At 36.5% G+C, this 18,830-nt stretch overlaps 1 protein-coding gene across 4 annotated transcripts in view; it reads left to right on the top strand.

Annotated features, from left to right (window-relative positions):
- AEBP2 (AE binding protein 2) overlaps positions 1-18,830 on the top strand; it is an 80,189-nt gene that overhangs the window by 35,388 nt on the left and 25,971 nt on the right. For 3 of the 4 annotated variants that reach the window (XM_054719233.1, XM_028144568.2, XM_054719234.1), the window contains exons 4-6: positions 8,709-8,895; positions 11,766-11,890; positions 16,000-16,067. In XM_054719233.1, coding sequence (XP_054575208.1) covers positions 8,709-8,895; positions 11,766-11,890; positions 16,000-16,067 — 380 coding nt within the window. Of the gene's footprint in view, positions 1-8,708; positions 8,896-11,765; positions 11,891-13,737; positions 13,808-15,999; positions 16,068-18,830 lie in introns of those variants that run through there. The other variant, XM_054719235.1, reaches the window with a different exon arrangement.

Here is an 18,830-nt window from a genome sequence, read left to right as displayed (position 1 = left end):
AGAAGATTCTTAATGGGCATACTTTTGCCCTTAAAAATTTTTTAAAGAACCATTTGTTTTAACATGTTAGTAAATGTAATAGTGGACAGATCAATGACTTGAATGCATGTGGGTTTTTTTTGTGTTTTTTTTTTTTAATCCTCACCTGAGGATATTTTTCCATTGCTTTTTTTTTTTTTAATATATATTTTATTGATTTTTTTATAGAGAGGAAGTGAGAGGGAGAGAGAGTTAGAAACATTGATGAGAGAGAAACATCAATCAGCTGCCTCCTGCACACCCCGTACTGGGGATGTGCCCGCAACCAAGGTACATGCCCTTGACCGGAATCGAACCTGGGACCCTTGAGTCCACACGCTCTATCCACTGAGCCAAACCAGTTAGGGCTCCATTGCTTTTTAGAGAGAGTGGAAGGGAAGGAGGAAAGAGTTTGGGGAGGGAGAGAAACATCAGTGTAAGAGAGACACATCTATTGGTTGCTTCCCATACTCGGATTTTGGGATTCTTTAAACTATTCTCTTGATCTTTTTGTAATTGTGATTTTGATTCTTGTTAGTCATCTAATATTAAGCTTCATCATGGCTAAGTTGTTTCAACCCAGTCTTGCTTACAAATACTTAACTGAAAAAAAAAATAGTTTTATATAGCATGTTTAGTGATTGTTTTGATTTTCTTTTTCTTTATTGTCAATGTGGCTGTGGTTTGTCTGGATAAATTTGTGTGTATATGTTTGAAACTGTTTCAGGTAAGCTCGCTTTTTCCCCGTATTCTGATATTTCTGTTTACTTCGAACACAGTATTTATAGTTATTTAGTTGTCTTGGGTTCATTTATTTACTGTAACTTTTCCTTAGCAACTAATCTTCTATAGCTCAACATGATGGATTTCTTTCATAATATTGACACTTGAGTAACTTCTCATTGTGATAGAGTAATGATTAAAAAACAGCCTTTCTTTCAAGTCTGAATCGGCCAATCTTTTTAGGTATTTTGGAACTAAGAACCTAACCTAAAAGGTTGAAGAGTAAAGAAATTTTATCAAACCAGACTTAAACTATTATATACTCACTCTAAAGTGGCTTATAGTTGGTGCATTCAAGCACATTCTGGTAATTTGTTGCAGGACACAGTGGGTAATACTAGTATTACATCATTCACTGTGATGAGTGATGAAATAATTTCTTCAGTTCCTTTATGATTTGCTCTATAATGGTAGTGATAGTGCTCATGTTAAAATCTTTTACTTATATTCAGCTTTAGTGAGGTAGAATTGACAAAATTGTAAGATAGTTAAAAGTACATTGTGATTTGATATGTGTATATAATTGTGAAAGGATTCCTTTCATTTACTTAATGTATCCATCACCTTACACACAACACACACATTGCAGTGAGAATCTTTTGCTTTTCAAGACTTTCTCTGTAATAATATAAAGCTTTAAAAACCCTAATTTGCTATGTTTTATTCTTTGCCGTTTTGTATGTCTGTGTGTGTCTGCATTTGAAGCTCCCATGTTGTGTAGCCTTGGCAGCCAAGTTGTCGGAGGCTCCCACTCAGACAAAGATGGTGTCTATAATAATAAAAGTGTAATATGCTAATTAGACCAGCCAGCTGAACGACCTTCTGGACGTCCTGAAGCCAGGGCTGCGAGGGTCAAGCCCCTTGATTGAATTTTGTGCATCGGGTCTCTAGTTGAGTATAAATAAGGATAATATAGCTGCAATGCTCATCATGATACTAAAAAATAAAAAAATCTCTCCTGCCCCCTAAAAAAGAATTGGTCACTGTTGGAGAATGGTAGGAATCTCATTATTTGGAAAGCCATAAGAATAGAGAGGTTCTTCTTTTATTATATGAACTGTGCCACTAGGTATCCAGATCCTGGTGTCTGAGTTGCACCCATAACCAATTAAATGTGATTCTCTGGGGTATGTTGCCTGGCATTGCTTTATTAAAAAAAGATCTTTCAGATAATTCCAATGTACACCCACACATAAGAAACTCTGTTCTACGAGATACTTCTCTAATGGGGGACCTTATTAGAGAAATACATGATCTTACTATTTACTGGTTCTACTTGAGATTCAGTAAATAGTAAGATCATCCATCCAGTTACACTGGTTTTAAGAGCCCTGCATTATTCTTGACTTCTTTCTAAACTTCTGTATATTCCTTCTATCTGCAGTAGCAGATCCTGTCAATTTGACCTTCAGTACATTTTGAATACGATTGCTACTTCTCACCCTACTCTTTTATCCTCTGTTCATCTTCTGTGGTTGTTATTCACTACTATTTGAAATTCTTGGTAACTTCTCTCTCTTTCCAAATTAAAATTCACATTTTAAAAAAAATCCTTACCTGAGGATATCTTTTCCATTGACTTTTATTATTATTTTTTCAATGGGATGTATTTTATTTTTTTTTAAAAAATCTTTATTGTTGAAAGTATTACATAGGTCCCCTTTTAGCTCCTATTTACCCCTATAGTCCGCTACACCCTCTATTCCCAGGCCTCCACTACCCTATTGTCTGTGTCCATGGGTTATGCGTATATGCATACAAGTTCTTTGGTTAATCTCTTTCTACCCACCCACCTTTTACAGAGAGTAGGAGGGAGAGGGACAGAGAGAGAGAGAGAGAGAGAGGAAGAAACAGAAACCTCTATGTGAGAGAGACACATGAATAGGTTGCCTTGTGCACATGCCTTGACCAGAGCTGGGGATTGAGCCTGCAACTGAGGTACGTGCCCTTGACCAGGAAATGAACCAAACCCGTGACTCTTAGGTCTGAGGGCCAGTGCTCTAACCACGGAACAAAACTGGCCAGGGCAAAATTCACATTTCTTAGCATGATGCAAATAAGGTCTTCATTCCTGATTCTTGGTTTCCTCTTTAACCTCATTCGTTCTCTTACTATATATCTTCATAGGAAATTGTGTTCTGGCGATGGTATGGCTACTTGTAGTTCTCAAATGGATCACACCGTACCTGCATTATGGTTTTTTGTGTAGGCTGTACTTCCTACCTGGAATTTTATTGATTGATTGATTTGAGAGGGAAACATAGATTTGTTATTCCACTTGCTTATGCACTCATTGGTTGTTTCTTGTATGTACCATGCCTGAGGATGGAACTCTCAATCTTAGCATATTAGGATGACAATCTTAACTAACTGGGCTTTACCTCGAATTTTAAAAAGCCTTTATTTGGGAAAATTTTTAGATTTATGGACAAGTTGTAGAGATAGTGCAGAGTCCTCCTGTACTTTCACCCAGTTTGTTTCCCCTGATGTTATCATCTCATGTTACTTTGGTACATTTATCAAAACTAAGAAACCAGCATTTTTCTACCTGGAATTTTTGTTTTCCTTAACCTTTTGCACTCGGATGTTGAGTGTGACTTGACACGGTTAGCATCAGTAGCAGCTCTTTTTATACTCTTTGAATGTATCAATAATTTGAAACATAAAGAAATCCAAATAAATAAGTTTGTATGAAAAGAAACTCTAGTTTTTTTTTTTCTACTGCCGCGCTTTGTAAAATCTGGGGTATTTAAAAAATTAAATCCCGAGTAGAATAAAGGAATCGAGAAAAAAGCAAGCGAGTACAAACGGTTAATATTACCTGTTAATAAATAACTGTTATATCTTTTGTGAAACTGGTATTTTCTGCTTTATGTTTCAATAGCCCCTTATGGAGTTTCATAGTACTTCATATTCTTAGTACTGGCAAAGACACTCTTAGTCATTTGAATAAATCTGTTTGGGGGGCGGGGGGTAAACCCTAATTCCACGTTTCAAATTTTAGAACAGGTACTTCACCACAGTGGACATAGAGTGTTTCAGTGGATTTGGGAGATAGAACATGTAAAACATTCAATATCCAAAAACCAGGTTTTTTCCCCCTAATTGTTGAAATGGTGCATTTTCATCAAAACACCATGTGAGATGGCTTAAGTTCAGGGGTCATTGTTGTATGTGTGGGTGAAAACAAGAATATTTGAACACTAAAATACCACTCAGTACCATGAAATGCTCATGTTACTAGGAATGAAGGTGCTACAGGCCATTTGAGGCAACAGCAAATTGTCTCAAACCTGTTCTCTGTGACACACACTAATGAGTGGAAAATCATTTAGATGACACTTAAATTATTTTCTCCTTTAGGATAAAAGGATTTGTATTTAAGTGAAATGTGTGTGATTGTGATTCTATTATATATTTTTAACAAAAGTACTCTTTCTCACTCTAAATTTTTTAAAATATATTTTTATTGATTTCAGAGCGGACGGGAGAAGGAGAGAGAGATAGAAACATCAACTATGAGAGAGAATCATTGATGGGCTGCCTCCCGCACCCCCCCCCCACCCCCCCACTGGGGATCAAGCCAGCAACCCGGGCATGTGCCCCTGACCGGAATTGAACCTGGGACCCTTCAGTCCATAGACCGAGGCTCCATCCACTGAGCCAAACAAGCCAGGGCTCCCTAAATTTTTATAGATTTGTTTATGGTCCTTAATTGATGAATGATCAAAATCAAAGAAAACAATTTTCTCTTAGAATTCTCATTATTGACTTTATTTTGAGAGCATTGAATCATTGATTTAGTTGTTGATTAAAATAAACTTGTGATATTTACTCTCAGTTCTAGATGTACCAGGGCCTATTCTTTGTAGTCTTGAAGGATCCCAGGAGAAAATGAATCTGCCAAACCTACTGGGTACCTTATAATTAAGGATAATACCAGTAGAATCATACCACAAAATCCTTCTGATTTTAAACCTGAGGGGTTGGATCTAAACTGTTACTGTCATCTGCCTTTTAATTATAGTCAAGTAGCTGTTCTAAAATTTGAAAATGCAGAGCTTTTTTTTTTAGCAAATTTGTTTGACTAACCACTATTAAACTGAGAACCCAAGGACAAAGACTTTTATTTATGTTATACGAGAGGCCCGGTGCACGAATTTGTGCCTGGGACGGGCCCCTCAGGGTGGCCTGTGGGGATTGGGCCGAAACCCGCAGTCAAATGCTGCCTGTAGTTTCTACCTGCCACTTCCACTCATCCCGGCCCCACTGCACCTGCCGTGGGCTCACACCCAGTCAATCCTTATCAGGAGAGGCTTGCACTACTGCAACAGCGCTCACTAGCCTTGAGCCCTGTGTCTGGCGTTCTCCTGAGGGGAGTGACCTGTGGGATCGGGCTGAAACCAGTTCTCCGACATTCCCTGAGGAGTCCCGATTGCGAGAGGGCTCAGGCCAGGCCAAGGGACCCCACTAATGTATGATCGGGCCAGGGAGGGACCACAGGAGGGCTCCAGGGCGTGTCTGGTCCATCTCGCTCAGTCTCGGCCAGACCCCAGCAGCAAGCTAACCTACCAGTCGGAGCGTCTGCCCTCTGGTGGTCAATGCATGTCATAGCGACTGGTAGACTGGTCATTCTGGTCGGTCCTCCATTTGGTTGCTGGGTTTTTATTATATAGGATAGCTAAAATCTACTGGATAGTGCAAAACTAACCTATACTAGTAAGCACTTAAAAAAGCACTCTCAATTCAGATGCTAAACAGTTGGTCTATGTTTAGATATTACAAAATTTGCAGTTGCAGAGCTAGAGTCACATACCCAAGTTGTTCAAACATACTTAAAAGTTTTTCAGTAATTAAGTATTGTGTTTTAAATTAAAAATCAAAATGGTTATTAAGAAAATACAAATAAAAACCATAAAGGGCCCTAGCTGGTTTGGCTCAGTGGACAGAGCGTCGGTCTGCGGACTGAAGGGTCCCAGGTTCGATTCCAGTCAAGGGCACATGCCTGGGTTGAGGGCTCCATCCCCAGTGTGGGGTGTGCAGGAGGCAGCCAATCAGTGATTCTCTCCCATCATTAATATTTCTATCTGTTGTTTCCTTTCCCTTTAATAATTAAAAAAACAAACCATAAAGGCACTACTTCTTACTAGATGGTTTTAATAAAAGAAAAGAAAAATAAATGTTTGGCAAAGATATAGGGCTGATGGTTATACAACATTAATACACAACACTAAATTGTATTCTTTAACATAGTATGATATGTGAATTTCACCTCAATCAATAATAAAAATTAATTTAAATACAATTAAAAATTTGGTTTCTTAGTTATAGTAGCCTTACTTGGCTCTTGGCTCCTGTAGTCGACAGGGTCGTTCTATGGCAATATGGTAATCTGCAGAAGATGGAAACTTTAAAAAGCATTATTCTTTCTTGGTACTCAAAGAATGTGTAGTGAATTTTTACATTCTGAGAATTCAGTAACCATTAGATACTAAACTTCTCATGGTTGGGGTCTATAGCTGAACATTCTTGTTGCAGACTATCTGAGGACCACACTATTCATAGGGGCCTTGTAAGAAGTAAATCCAGTATTATTTTAAAGTACGTGATATGGCTGACTGCTTCTTTTCAGGATTCCCATAGCACTCTGTGCCTTACCCCTGTTGTAGTCCTTTGAAATTACTTTATATGTATGTCTTGGAGACCACATGTAAGCACTTTCAGGGTAAAAACTATATCTCACTCATCCTTATACTGACAGAATCTTGCATAGTACTGGACATAAAATAGACAATGATTTGTAAACCTTGAATCATTCCTCTGCCTCTTAACTTAGTGAGCACCCTAGAATGGGCAAAGATTTTTATTAGTAATGCTGAGTAGCTTTAGAGCCCATATGTCTCTTATATTTCAAATAAAAAGAATAATTACTAATGGCACTATATAAGAAGCTTGCTGTAAAGTGTTTCAGCCAGCATTGGTTTTATCCGGTTCCCTAAGCAGTTCATTTCTGCTGATACATACAAATATACCTATGACTTAAAATGAATGGGAAGGTTGAGTTGGGATAAGGATCTAGATATGCAGTGAAAGTGTAAGAATCTCCTCAAAGGCAGTTTTATTTTATTTTTATTATTATTTTTTAAAATATATTTTATTGATTTTTTACAGAGAGGAAAGGAGAGGGATAGAGAGCTAGAAACATCGATGAGAGAGAAACATCGACCAGCTGCCTCCTACACAGCCCCCACCGGGGATGTGCCCGCAACCAATGTACATGCCCTTGACCGGAATCGAACCTGGGACCCTTCAGCCCGCAGACTGACGCTCTATCCACTGAGCCAAACCGGTTTCGGCCAAAGGCAGTTTTAGAGAGACTTTTCACTTAGGCAGTTTTAGAGAGACTTTGTGAATAAAATTAGGATCTCTACTAATAGAGGGTTGTGTTGTGTTTTTAGAAGTTAAAAATGGTAGCGGTGCCTATTGAAAGACCCTGAAACATGTAGATTTTTTGTGACGTAATATAAATTGAACCACCTGGGAATAATCTGATGCATGTAATTGGTTAAACGTAACAGATTTGTATGGCTGGAGTTTGGTTGTCAAGTCCGAAACTAAGTCAATAAATTACTAATAGAAAAGACATCAGACACTAGCTGTGGGTTTTGCTATTTGGGGTTTATTTTGGAACATGCTATTTGTTTTACATAACATTCATTTGTTAAAAGACCTGCAAATATTATTTCCTAAGATCTAATTAGAGATCACCCACTTTTACTATAACTAATTTGTATACTATAATTTTAATGTATATGATAATTTTAGTGATATCCAAGTGTTCTGCATTCATTGTTGGAGTAGCAGATCCACCAGGTTGATTTGAATAGCTAACCTTTTGTTTTCTCAATCTTACAAGCACAGAAGTCTAAAGAGGCAGTAATTAATGGAATTTATAGAGAGGCTGCATAAGCCCAACTCTGAGCATAAGTCTTCTGTGAGAGGCTAGATTTAATAGTTTAAAAGTCAGTGTTACTGCCCTAGCTGGTTTGGCACAGTGGATAGAGCGTTGGCCTGTGGACTGAAGGGTCCCGGCTTTGATTCTGGTCAATGGCATGTGCCAGGATTGTGGGTTCGATCCCCAGTAGTGGGCATGCTGGAGGCAGCCGATCAATGATTCTCTCTCATCATTGATGTTTCTATTTCTCTCTCCCTCTCCCTTCCTCTCTGAAATCAATAAAAATATATTAAAGAAAAAACTTAGTGTTACTGCCCAGCCAGTATGCCTCAGCTGTTGAGCGTTGACCCAGGAACCAAGAAGTCGCCAGTTTGATCCCTGGTCAGGGCACATGCCAGGGTTGCTGGCTCGACCCCCAGTAGGCAGAAGATCGATGATGATCGTCTTCTCTCATCAATGTTTATATTTCTTCCTCTCCCTTATTCTCTGTCTAAAAATCAATAAAAACATTTAAAAAATATCTGAATTATTACATTTCTTTCCTATCTGTTAGAATAGCAGGTTGGTTTTGAAATAGCATATGTTGTAAGATAAAAATAATTTAAAAAATCTGGAATGCAAGTAGTTGGTAGGTATCTTAATTCTTTGGTGTAAAGTAACTTATTGCTCCTCTTACAAAAGTGGTTAATTCAAAACCAGATTTTTCTGGAAAGAAGGATCCACTGTTTTGTCTTATGTATAGTGGGAGGAGCAGTAAACTGGGGAATCATGAAACTTGAGTTTTATTTTCCAGCTCTGCCACTACCTAATGTATACGACTTTGGGCAACTTATAAAATAAAATGAAAGGGTTTTTATTTCCTGGAATGAGTTCTATAGCTTGCTGATTTACTTCTGAAAATGTACTTGTTCCCAATACAGCATCCCTGATATCCTTTTTTATTTTTATTTAGTGTGTTGTTGGTGGCTGCAATGCCAGCTTTGCTTCTCAGGGAGGGCTAGCTCGCCACGTACCCACACACTTCAGTCAGCAGAACTCCTCAAAAGTTTCTAGCCAGCCAAAGGCCAAAGAAGAATCTCCTTCTAAAGCTGGAATGAACAAAAGAAGGAAATTAAAGAACAAAAGACGACGCTCATTACGTAAGTTGTTTTGCTGAAAATCTGTGTGTATTACATTGCTTTTGTTTATATCTTGTTCTTTCATGAAAAACAGGTTTTACTGTTTTATCTACTTTTGTTAACAGTAATAAACAGGATAACTGTGGGACAATGTGAGAATTCAATGACAGTTTTATCTGTAGTAGCTAAGAGTGTGAGTCTTTAGAATACAAACTATATAGAATTATATTTTGAGGGCAACTTTGATTTTGTTCTAAGTTAAGAAAATTTAAAACATGGTGGCAGTGTTGATGTTTCTAAGAGTTTTTCTAAAAAATTGAACATGTTAAAGGTAAAGTACAAGTAAAAGTTAAGATAGGTTATACCTGCTCCAAAGTGATGTGTGTGTGAATAGCAAAACTATTTTTGTGTTTCAGCACTTCACAGTCTATTGTAACACACACATACAATTGTTATGTGCTTAATTACTAGATTATGAGATAGATCCTGGATATTTAGGATAGTATACAATTAGATGACAAGACTTGTAAATGTTGGGAGCAGGAATTGACTTTGAAACCCCAGAGCCCTGCGTGGTTCTTAGTGTCAACTAGCTAACTAAATACATCTTGAATGAAGAAATATGAGTGAAGCTGTCATTGAAACGGGAGGCCATTGCAAGGGTGAACTAGAAAGAAAAAATGATTGCATCTTATTTTTTCTCTTGGGATTTTTGAGTAGAGTGTAGGAGAAACTCTAGACACTAATCCAGACTATAAAGCAGACAATTATCTCTAAAACATTGAAATTTTTTTTGTTACTACAAAGCTATAGTGGACAGATGAACAAACGACAAGTGAAAAATAAACCTCTTTAAACTCTTAACTTTCTTATTGTTGAAATTAAACATTTATTTTTCGAAGTTCTAATGAATTTAGGTTATGGCTCCAGTTACCTTTTGATTATGAGGCTCATCAGTTTTAAAAAAAATGCTTGTGTACATAATTCTAACATATGTGTATAGTATATACGGGTAATACTGCTAATGCACATCATAAAACAGTTACCAAGAAGGACTATTGAAAAGTAGCGAGTTGAAAGTGATATTTTCTTACATTACTCTAATGGATCATGACACTCACCTACTTTGGAGACTGTTGTTCAAGTTTAGTATTCTTTTTTGTTGTCGTTAATGCTCACCTGAGGATATTTTTTCCATTGAAAAAGTGAAAGTGGAGTGGAGAGAGGTGGGGTGTGGGGGGGAGAGAAACACTGATGTGAGAGAGACACATGGATTGGTTGCCTCCCACATGTGCCCTGACTGGGGCCAGGGATCAAACCTGGAACCCAGGTACATGCTCTTAACTGGGAATCAAACCTGTGACCAACACTAACCACTGAGAAACACCAACTAGGTCAAGTTTAGTATACTTTGATACTTTAATAGTGGACATAACATGGTTAAGGTCTGAATAGAATAGAATCTTTAGTTTGAGGGCGCCTTATAAATTTAATTCTAGTGATGACATCTATGTTTGAATCTTGAATGAGAAGTGGTAGATTTGAATGATTTAGGGGAAGTTATTTTTCTTTTTTAAACTTTATTGTTGACACTATTACAGATGTCCCCTTCCCCCCGCCCACCTTCACCTATTTTTATTTTCTCTAAGTGCTTATCCTTCCCAGGAAAAAGCATATTTGGAGAGCATGGAGAAAGTACACTTTTTCCCCAGTAGTCACAGATCTAATGGGAAGCGGGTTTGTTTCTCAGCATTATGTAAAATCATAACCTTTTTCTCTTATAAATGTTAAATATTTTTTTTCTTTTTGATTTTTCATCACTTCATTCTTGGTCTTATGGGTTCTGCTAGTTTGTTACTAGTTGGTTTTTGCTTATTTCTTTCTGAGAAAAATCCAATGACAACAGAGGTATCTAGGTTGCTTTGTGAATGCCAGCTTGTAAAAAATCCCTGCTCCCCCCAAAAGCTCTGGTGGATTAGTGTAGCTGTTCTGACAGCTCCATGAATGGTGGAGGTAAATCCACTACACACAGTAGTAAATCAGAATAGTGTGGTAAATCAGCTACATGTAATTCAGAATATGCTGTACTGGGAAATCAAGCCATTTCTTCTGTTGTCGGTAAATTTTAATTTTTAATTACAGATGATCTTATAAAATTACATGTATTAATAAGCTCCATAGTTGTAAAACAACAAATTAATTTTCCTTATTTTGAGCAATGTTCTAATTAAGAATAAAAATAACATAATTTGTAATATTGGTGGGATGAAAAAAAAATTTTTTTAAATGTTCTTAGCAAATTAAATCTTCAATGTATAAGTTTGTTGTGAACACACTAAAAGATTGCTTTAGAAGTTATTTATAATCAAGAAATACTTACCCCAAACCTCCAAACAATATTACCACTGTTAAATTTGGAAAAATTTTGATTACATATTAATGCAAAATGTTCTTGAAGTGCATTCTATATTTATTTGATTGTGGTGAATGAGATCTCAGTGTGTTACATAGATGGAGGTAGTCATCAGATTGTTGAAAATGCAGAGTGGTGCTGGGAGAGAGACTGGAATAAAATACAAAATTATATGAAAAATATAGTAGCTGAAATGTGGAATCATAAGTTCTGAAGTTAGAACCTCACATACCAAGAGGCCAAATTAACTTATATGCACTAATTAGTTGGGATTTTGCTTTTGTAACATCCTTATCTTGTCAGCTAGACTCTGTGTTTTGAAAGCAAAGAAAATTTTGGATTTAAATAATAGATTTATATTTCTTAGTTGTTTCCATCTTTCTTATTACATATTTTTGTGGAAAATGGACTACATGGCTGTTTAGCAGACTGTTGTATTTATGTACATATTCTTTATCTCTTTTGTATTGATTTTTAGCACGACCACATGATTTCTTCGATGCACAAACACTGGATGCGATAAGACATCGAGCCATATGCTTTAACCTCTCAGCTCATATAGAAAGTTTAGGGAAGGGACACAGTGTTGTTTTTCATAGTACTGTAAGTATTTGTTTTTTGTTTTTCAAATTACTTGCATAGGTTTGTGAAAATGTGTATTTTGACTTTCATAATAATATTTCTGAATTGCTCACAATTTACAAAAATACATTTTACCAAGAAAATTAAAAACTTTTTGCTTTACAAACATTAAAAAAATTTTCCTATTATTGGTTATAAAACTTGATTGTCCACAAATTGACATTTTATTATTAGGTTGACTATTTTAGCCTTTAATTTGAGCTATTTGGGAATATTAGGTTGGCATTTGGGCCACTAGGCATAGTTGGTGTCTTTTTTTTTTTTTTTAACTTGGTTTTTTTTCATTTGTAAAATTAGAACATTAGACTTAACTTTTAAGCTCACATCCCTGTATACTGCATGTTCCTCCCTCACACCCAAACACACATCTAAAGTTTGTGTTAAACAGAAAATGGATACTGGCTATCAAATCAAAGCTTTGTGAAGGGAAGGGATTTTTTTCTGTTTTGTTCCACTGATGAATCCCAACTTTCTCCATACTAGGTACTCATTATAGTCGCTGAATTATTATGTTGCTCAACATAGAAAAAGAAAGCTATCAAATTTGAAAAAGCAGTACACAACGTATTTTTGGTTGACTAGGAGTTAATCAAGTGTTCTCTCTTCCCATGCTACTTGACATTTTATTGTCCGGTCTTCTTTAAATTACTGTAGTTTGGTGACAGTAAGTTAGTAGAAGTAAAAATTTTAGACCCGACTCTTAGTGATTTGAATCCCTGGAAAAAGAGTTTGTTTAATTTTGGCTGTTGAAATATAAAATACACTAAATTAAGGTTGTATTTTCATAGTTTAATTAAAATGCATGATAATTTAAATACAAAATGTCAGTATTGATATCAGTGACTCCACTGGTTTGAATCTGTATTTTTCCATCTCCTATAATAAATTTCCAATTTGGATTTTTATTTCCAAAATTAAAGGCAGGAAATTAAAAGATTAGACAAAAGAAAGGGAACCTTTTCTGAAATTGAAACACATGAGAGATGTGAGATTGGGTTGAAGGAAAGGTATAGTATTCTTACACTCTTTTAAAGAACATTAGAAATGTAGTTATAGCCGAAACCGGTTTGGCTCAGTGGATAGAGCGTCGGCCTGCGGACTGAAGGGTCCCAGGTTCGATTCCGGTCAAGGGCATGTACCTTAGTTGCGGGCACATCCCCAGTAGGGGGTGTGCAAGAGGCAGCTGATGGATGTTTCTCTCTCATCGATGTTTCTAACTCTCTATCCCTCTCTCTTCCTCTCTGTAAAAAATCAATAAAATATATTAAAAAAAAATAAATGTAGTTATATAAATAAAGATGGAAGGGTTGGAAGGAAAATTAGAGGGTTTGAAGACAAAGTTAAAGTGCTTGCACTGGGAATTTTATTGGAATTCAGCAAGATTAGGAGCTTGCTCAGCAGGGATTGTTGGCTGTTCTTCTTTCAAGTTTCATAATGTAGGTTTATGATTTGGTAGGTCTATAAATTGTTCAATAAGATGTGGTTCCCAGGCACATAGTGTAGCAACTGGGATAATTTATTTGCTTAAATATTGAGCACCTACTGTGTGCCACATATTATTGATGTAGCAATGAACAAAACAGGTTAAAACAAAGCAGCAAACCATGCATGCCAATACTCTAGTGGAAGAGACAGGATAAACAAATAAATTAGTAAAAATGTAAGACTAAAGAAAGTGATGGTATGGGCTATTTAGTTAGATTCTGGATATCTTTTGAAAGTAGTATTGATAAGAATTATGGATGGATCACATGCCAGATGTGATAAAGGAAAGGATGACTTCAGTTTTTTTTTTTTTGCATGGGCAGCTGGCCAAAGGATGGAATTGCCATTTAAAATAGAGGCTGTAGTGGTGAGTGGATCAAGGGAGAGGGGAGTATTAAGAGCTCTAATTTCAGCACTTTCTGTAGTCATATAATGCCTGTGCCACCACATAGGGAGATGGACACAAGTTTGAACTTAGAGGATAGGAGTGGCTACAAATTCAAATGAAGTCTTCAGCATAATTAGTGATATTTAAAGTTATCAAACTGGATAAGATCACTAGGAACTCTTTAAGTATAAATAGAAAAGAGAAGAAATTTAAGGACCGAGGTTTGGGGCTCATTAACATTTAATAAGCAATAAAGCCAATGAAATAATGGTCTAATAATGAGCAAGTGTTTCTGCATATTAGGGGATAGGGAGTGGTGATGTGATAAAGAAGGTTGTATTTTAAAAAGTGAAGCTCCAACTTTTACATGCTTTCATTAGAGCAGCTCCTGTGATAAAATCCTTAAGTTTACTGTGGAGAAATTGAGATGATCAAAAAAGAAAAAAATGAAGGAGCTAACAATAGTGGTGATAATATAAGGAGTTTGGAAGAAATTTAAAAATTTACTGACAGTCAAAATAGTCTGTGACCTTGAAAATAAGTTTTCTAGCTGTAGAAAACACCTGAGAGGTTTTAAGAACATGAAACCTATCTTTGTCATAAATTTAAGAAACAGTAATAAGAGTGACTGACTTGCCACCCCTAAGTGACACTGGGGAGGTAGAGGTACTTGGTTGAGGGTGGAGTGTGATCTGGAGAATGCTTTTTTTCCTGGGGAAAGTGGAAGGAAGAGACATCCATAATGGGAAAAGGTGTTTGGACACAGTAGAAAGGAAAGGAGCTGTTTTTCCAAGTTCCATGCCTGGGAAGATTTTCATGGAGGCAGTATGTGTTAAGCATAATCACTTCTGTTTGCAGTCAGATTTTAAGTTTCCTAGTTATTAAATTAACTTTTATAGGACATAATCATACCGATAATTAAAACATTTGGAGGAAAATGTATCTGTGAGGCTCTATGTTGTGCAGTTTACCTAATTTGTCTTCTTTAATTGAAACATTTTCTTTCGAGCCTTCTCCAGAAGAGGTCAGCAGATTCCTACAGTCAGTCAGCTTGCTGTGCTTGGTTGGTTTGCATTGTTTTCATATCTTTTTTTTTTTTTTGTCGAGGTATTTCAGCTCTGTCTTTGTGCTTTTTAATTAATTTCACTCTCAGGTCTAGAATTGGCATATTGACTATAGGATTTTCAGAATGGAGATAGAAAGTGTTTCATTTTTGCATAGAGTGCTGTTGTTACTTAGTTCTAATATGTTTTGAGGATGACATAATTTTGTGTGGCTGTCTAGAATTTAAACTTGGTAAAAATATTGAGATTTAGATTATTAAAACACTAACGCGCTAATTTTGTTAATATGGAAATTGTAAGTTACAAAATACCATCTTGATCTGTTTTTATTTAATTTAAGAATTACCTTAATTTTCAGAATCTGGTAATGAATGGCAAGTACGTTGTTTTTCTTTCCCTTCTACAGGTCTTTTTGTCCAGGTTAATCCACCTTTTATGTGGATTCCTTAAGATTGAACCTAAACACTCTTTGGCTGATGTTCATTTAAAATAAAACCAACCAACCAGGCAAACAAAAAATATCTCCATTGTAAATTATAGACTTTGACCTTCCTAGAAGTATTTTTTCTTTACTGCTTGTTCTTTTAAAAATATTCTAGCCAATGTAGAACCTTGGTAGCATTCTAGCTAAGCCACAGACTTAGGAGATAGTAAGTAGCATTTTCAGTCCCTTAATAAAGATAGTATGTTTTTTCTTTTTAAGTATATTTTTATTGATTTCAGAAAGGAAGGGAGAGGGAGAGAAAGATAGAAACATCAGTGATGAGAGAGAATCATTGATCGGCTGCCTCCTGCACGTCCCTTGCTCGAGATTCCTGTGCCCTGACCAGGAATCAAACTGTGACCTCCTGGTTCATAGGTTGATGCTTAACCACTGAGCTACACTGGCTGGGCTGGTTTTTCTATTTGGCTATACAAACATTGTCTTCAGTTCCTTTTTTCTCTTTCTTTTGTGAAAGTACATAATCAGAGGTAAAATTGGGGGAAAAAACAAGGCAGAGCAAGATGTGGTGGTGGTGATATATAGTTTAGGATCCAACACTTAAAAGTTCTTAATTAGGATTAAAAGTGTGTTTTAATGATATTAGAAAAATGTGTTACAAATCATTTTTATGATTTCTTATCATTACTAGGTAATAGCTAAGAGAAAAGAGGATTCTGGAAAGATAAAACTTTTGCTTCATTGGATGCCTGAAGATATGTAAGTATTTGCAATACTATGTGTAATTAATAGACTAATGTCTTTTATTAAAATCTTATACTCGCTTGGTTGGTGTAGCTCAGTGGTTGAGCGTCGACCTATGAGGAGGTCATGGTTCGATTCCTGGTCCAGATACATGCCCAGATTGTGGGCTCAGTCCCCAGTGTGGGCGTGCAAGAGGCAGTCGATCGATGATTTTCTCTTATCATTGATGTTTCCATCTCTCTCTCCCTCTCCCTTCCTCTTTGAACTCATAAAAATATATTTTTAAAAAAACCTTATACTAAAAAATTACTTAATATTGGATTCAAATATAAAAGAATTACGGAAATTAAACTATGAAATATTTTGAGGTCAGGATTAAAGAGATAATCTATGAAAGATTTTTAATTGGATGTGGGTATTTTTAGAATTTTCAATGACCCTCAAGTAGTATGCAAGCAGCCTTAGTTGGCCCTTTGTTTGAATCATTTATTTAATAAAAATTCTAAACATTATCCAACCCACAGTGTTTTATAGGAAAAGCAGTTGACCAGGTTTTCAGCACCATTACATTTTTCTTTGTGTTTTAGTACCTTTTAGAGTTCATCTGACCCAGATGTTCCTTAATTTAGATTTCAGTTTTAATTTTTTTATTGTTTTATTTAAAAAATTTCTCTTATTATAATAGGTAATAGAGGTATATTGTAGAAATTTTTAATGGAATTGATAAGCACCAAGAATAGAATAAATTTTTAAAAATAATCAAATTGTGTATACTTATTCTTCAAAAATTAGCAATATGTGGTAATATTTGTCCTGGATTTCAAATCCTTTTTAAAATTTTGTTTCATAAACTCTGTTTAAGAAGATGTTAATGAATGTGATGTGTATTAAATGTTCTTAAGTAGGTTTGTTAGTTTACAGTGTACATATGTATATCAATGTAAAGAAATCTATTTAGTTTTTTTTTCTTTTTTTAAAAATTATTTTTTAAAATTTAATAAATCTTTATTGTTCAGATTATTACAATTGTTTCTCCTTTTTCCCCCCCATATCTCCCCTCCACCTGGTTCCCACCCCTCCTTCTGCCCTTACCTCTCCCCCGCAGTCCTTATCCATAGGTGTATGATTTTTGTCCAGTCTCTTCCTGTGCCCCCCCCACAGACACCCCTTTACCCCTGAGAATTATCAATCCACTCCGATTCTATGCCCCTGATTCTATTATGTTTACCAGTTTCTTCTGTTCCTCAGATTTTTAATTCACTTGACTTTTAGATGCACTTGTTGATAGATATTTATTTGTTGTTCATAATTTTTCTTTACTTTTTTCTTTTTCCTCTTTTTAAAGAATACCTTTCAGCATTTCATATAATACTGGTTTGGTAGTGATGAACTCCTTTAGCTTTTTCTTATCTGTGAAGCTCTTTATCTGCCCTTCAATTCTGAATGATAACTTTGCTGGGTAGAGTAGTCTTGGTTGTAGTTTCTTGCTATTCATCACTTTGAATATTTCTTGCCACTCCCGCCTGGCCTGCATAGTTTCTGTTGAGAAATCCGCTGACAGTCGTATGGGTGCTCCCTTGTAGGTAACTAACTGTTTTTCTCTTGCTGCTTGTAAGATTCTCTCTTTGTCTTTTGCTCTTGGCATTTTAATTATGATGTGTCTTGGTGTGGTCCTCTTTAGATTCCTTTTGTTTGGGGTTCTGTGCGCTTCCTGGACTTGTAAGTTTATTTCTTTCACCAGTTGGGGGAAGTTTTCTGTCATTATTTCTTCAAATAGGTTTTCATTATCTTGCTCTCTCTCTTCTTCTGGCACCCCCATAATTCTGATGTTGGGACACTTGAAGTTGTCCCAGAGTCTTCTTACACTATCTTCAACTTTCTGAATTCTCTTCTCTTCTTGCTTCTCTGGAGGAGTGTCCTTTGCCTCTTTGTATTCCAAATCTTTGACTTGATTCTTGCGTTCCTCTAGTCTGCTGTTGGGTCTCTGTATAATATTTTTTATTTCAGTCAGTGTATGTTTAATTTCTAGTTGGTCCTTTTTCATATCCTTGAGGGTCTCATTAAATTTATCGGCCTTTTCCATGAAATTCTTGAAAAACCTTATAACTGTGGTTTTGAACTCTTATGTCCATTCGTTTGTTCTCCTCCATTTCTTTCATTTGTGATCTGTTTCCTTGCCTCCTCATTTTCGCTGCTTCCCTGAGTTGGTAGGGTAGCTTTGTGTACTAGGTGTCCTATTGGTTCAACGGGTCAGCCTCCCAGTTACCTGAGGTGGACACTCTTGGTGCACCCCTTTATGGACTGTGTGTACAGCCTTGTAGTTAAGTCTTGATTGTTGTTGGTGTCACTGGGAGGGATTGACCTCCAGGCCAATTGGCTGTGAGGACCCGCTGTGTCTATAACGGAAGAATTGCTGTGCTGGAGACACGTTTATGGGGCAGGACTTGTTCCAGTGGGGCTTTGGTGCTCACTGAGTCTGCCTCTTGAATGTGTTCCTTATGAGAGTGGTTGAAATCTGGTGTCGTCTCACACTGACAACTAGATACACTAGTTCTGGATCTCCAATGGGGTGCAGGTCAGCTACTGTCTGAGGCCACCCAGCAGGAGCTACAGCAAGAACTATAGTTTTCTCATCTTTGCTTGGGCTTTGGTGGTTTTGGAGCAGTCTGACTGGAGTTGCAGTTTATTTGGTTAAGCTTCCACAGAACAGGCCATTTATATGCAAAAGCCGCTGTGTGGAGCCTGGGCGGGTTTGTAGAATGTGCGGGGCGGGGTCTC

The sequence above is a fragment of the Eptesicus fuscus genome, chromosome 7 (assembly GCF_027574615.1).
Source record: "Eptesicus fuscus isolate TK198812 chromosome 7, DD_ASM_mEF_20220401, whole genome shotgun sequence".
NCBI lineage: Eukaryota > Metazoa > Chordata > Mammalia > Chiroptera > Vespertilionidae > Eptesicus > Eptesicus fuscus.
Note: the sequence above shows the minus strand (reverse complement) of the source record. Positions and strands in the feature narration are given on the sequence as shown.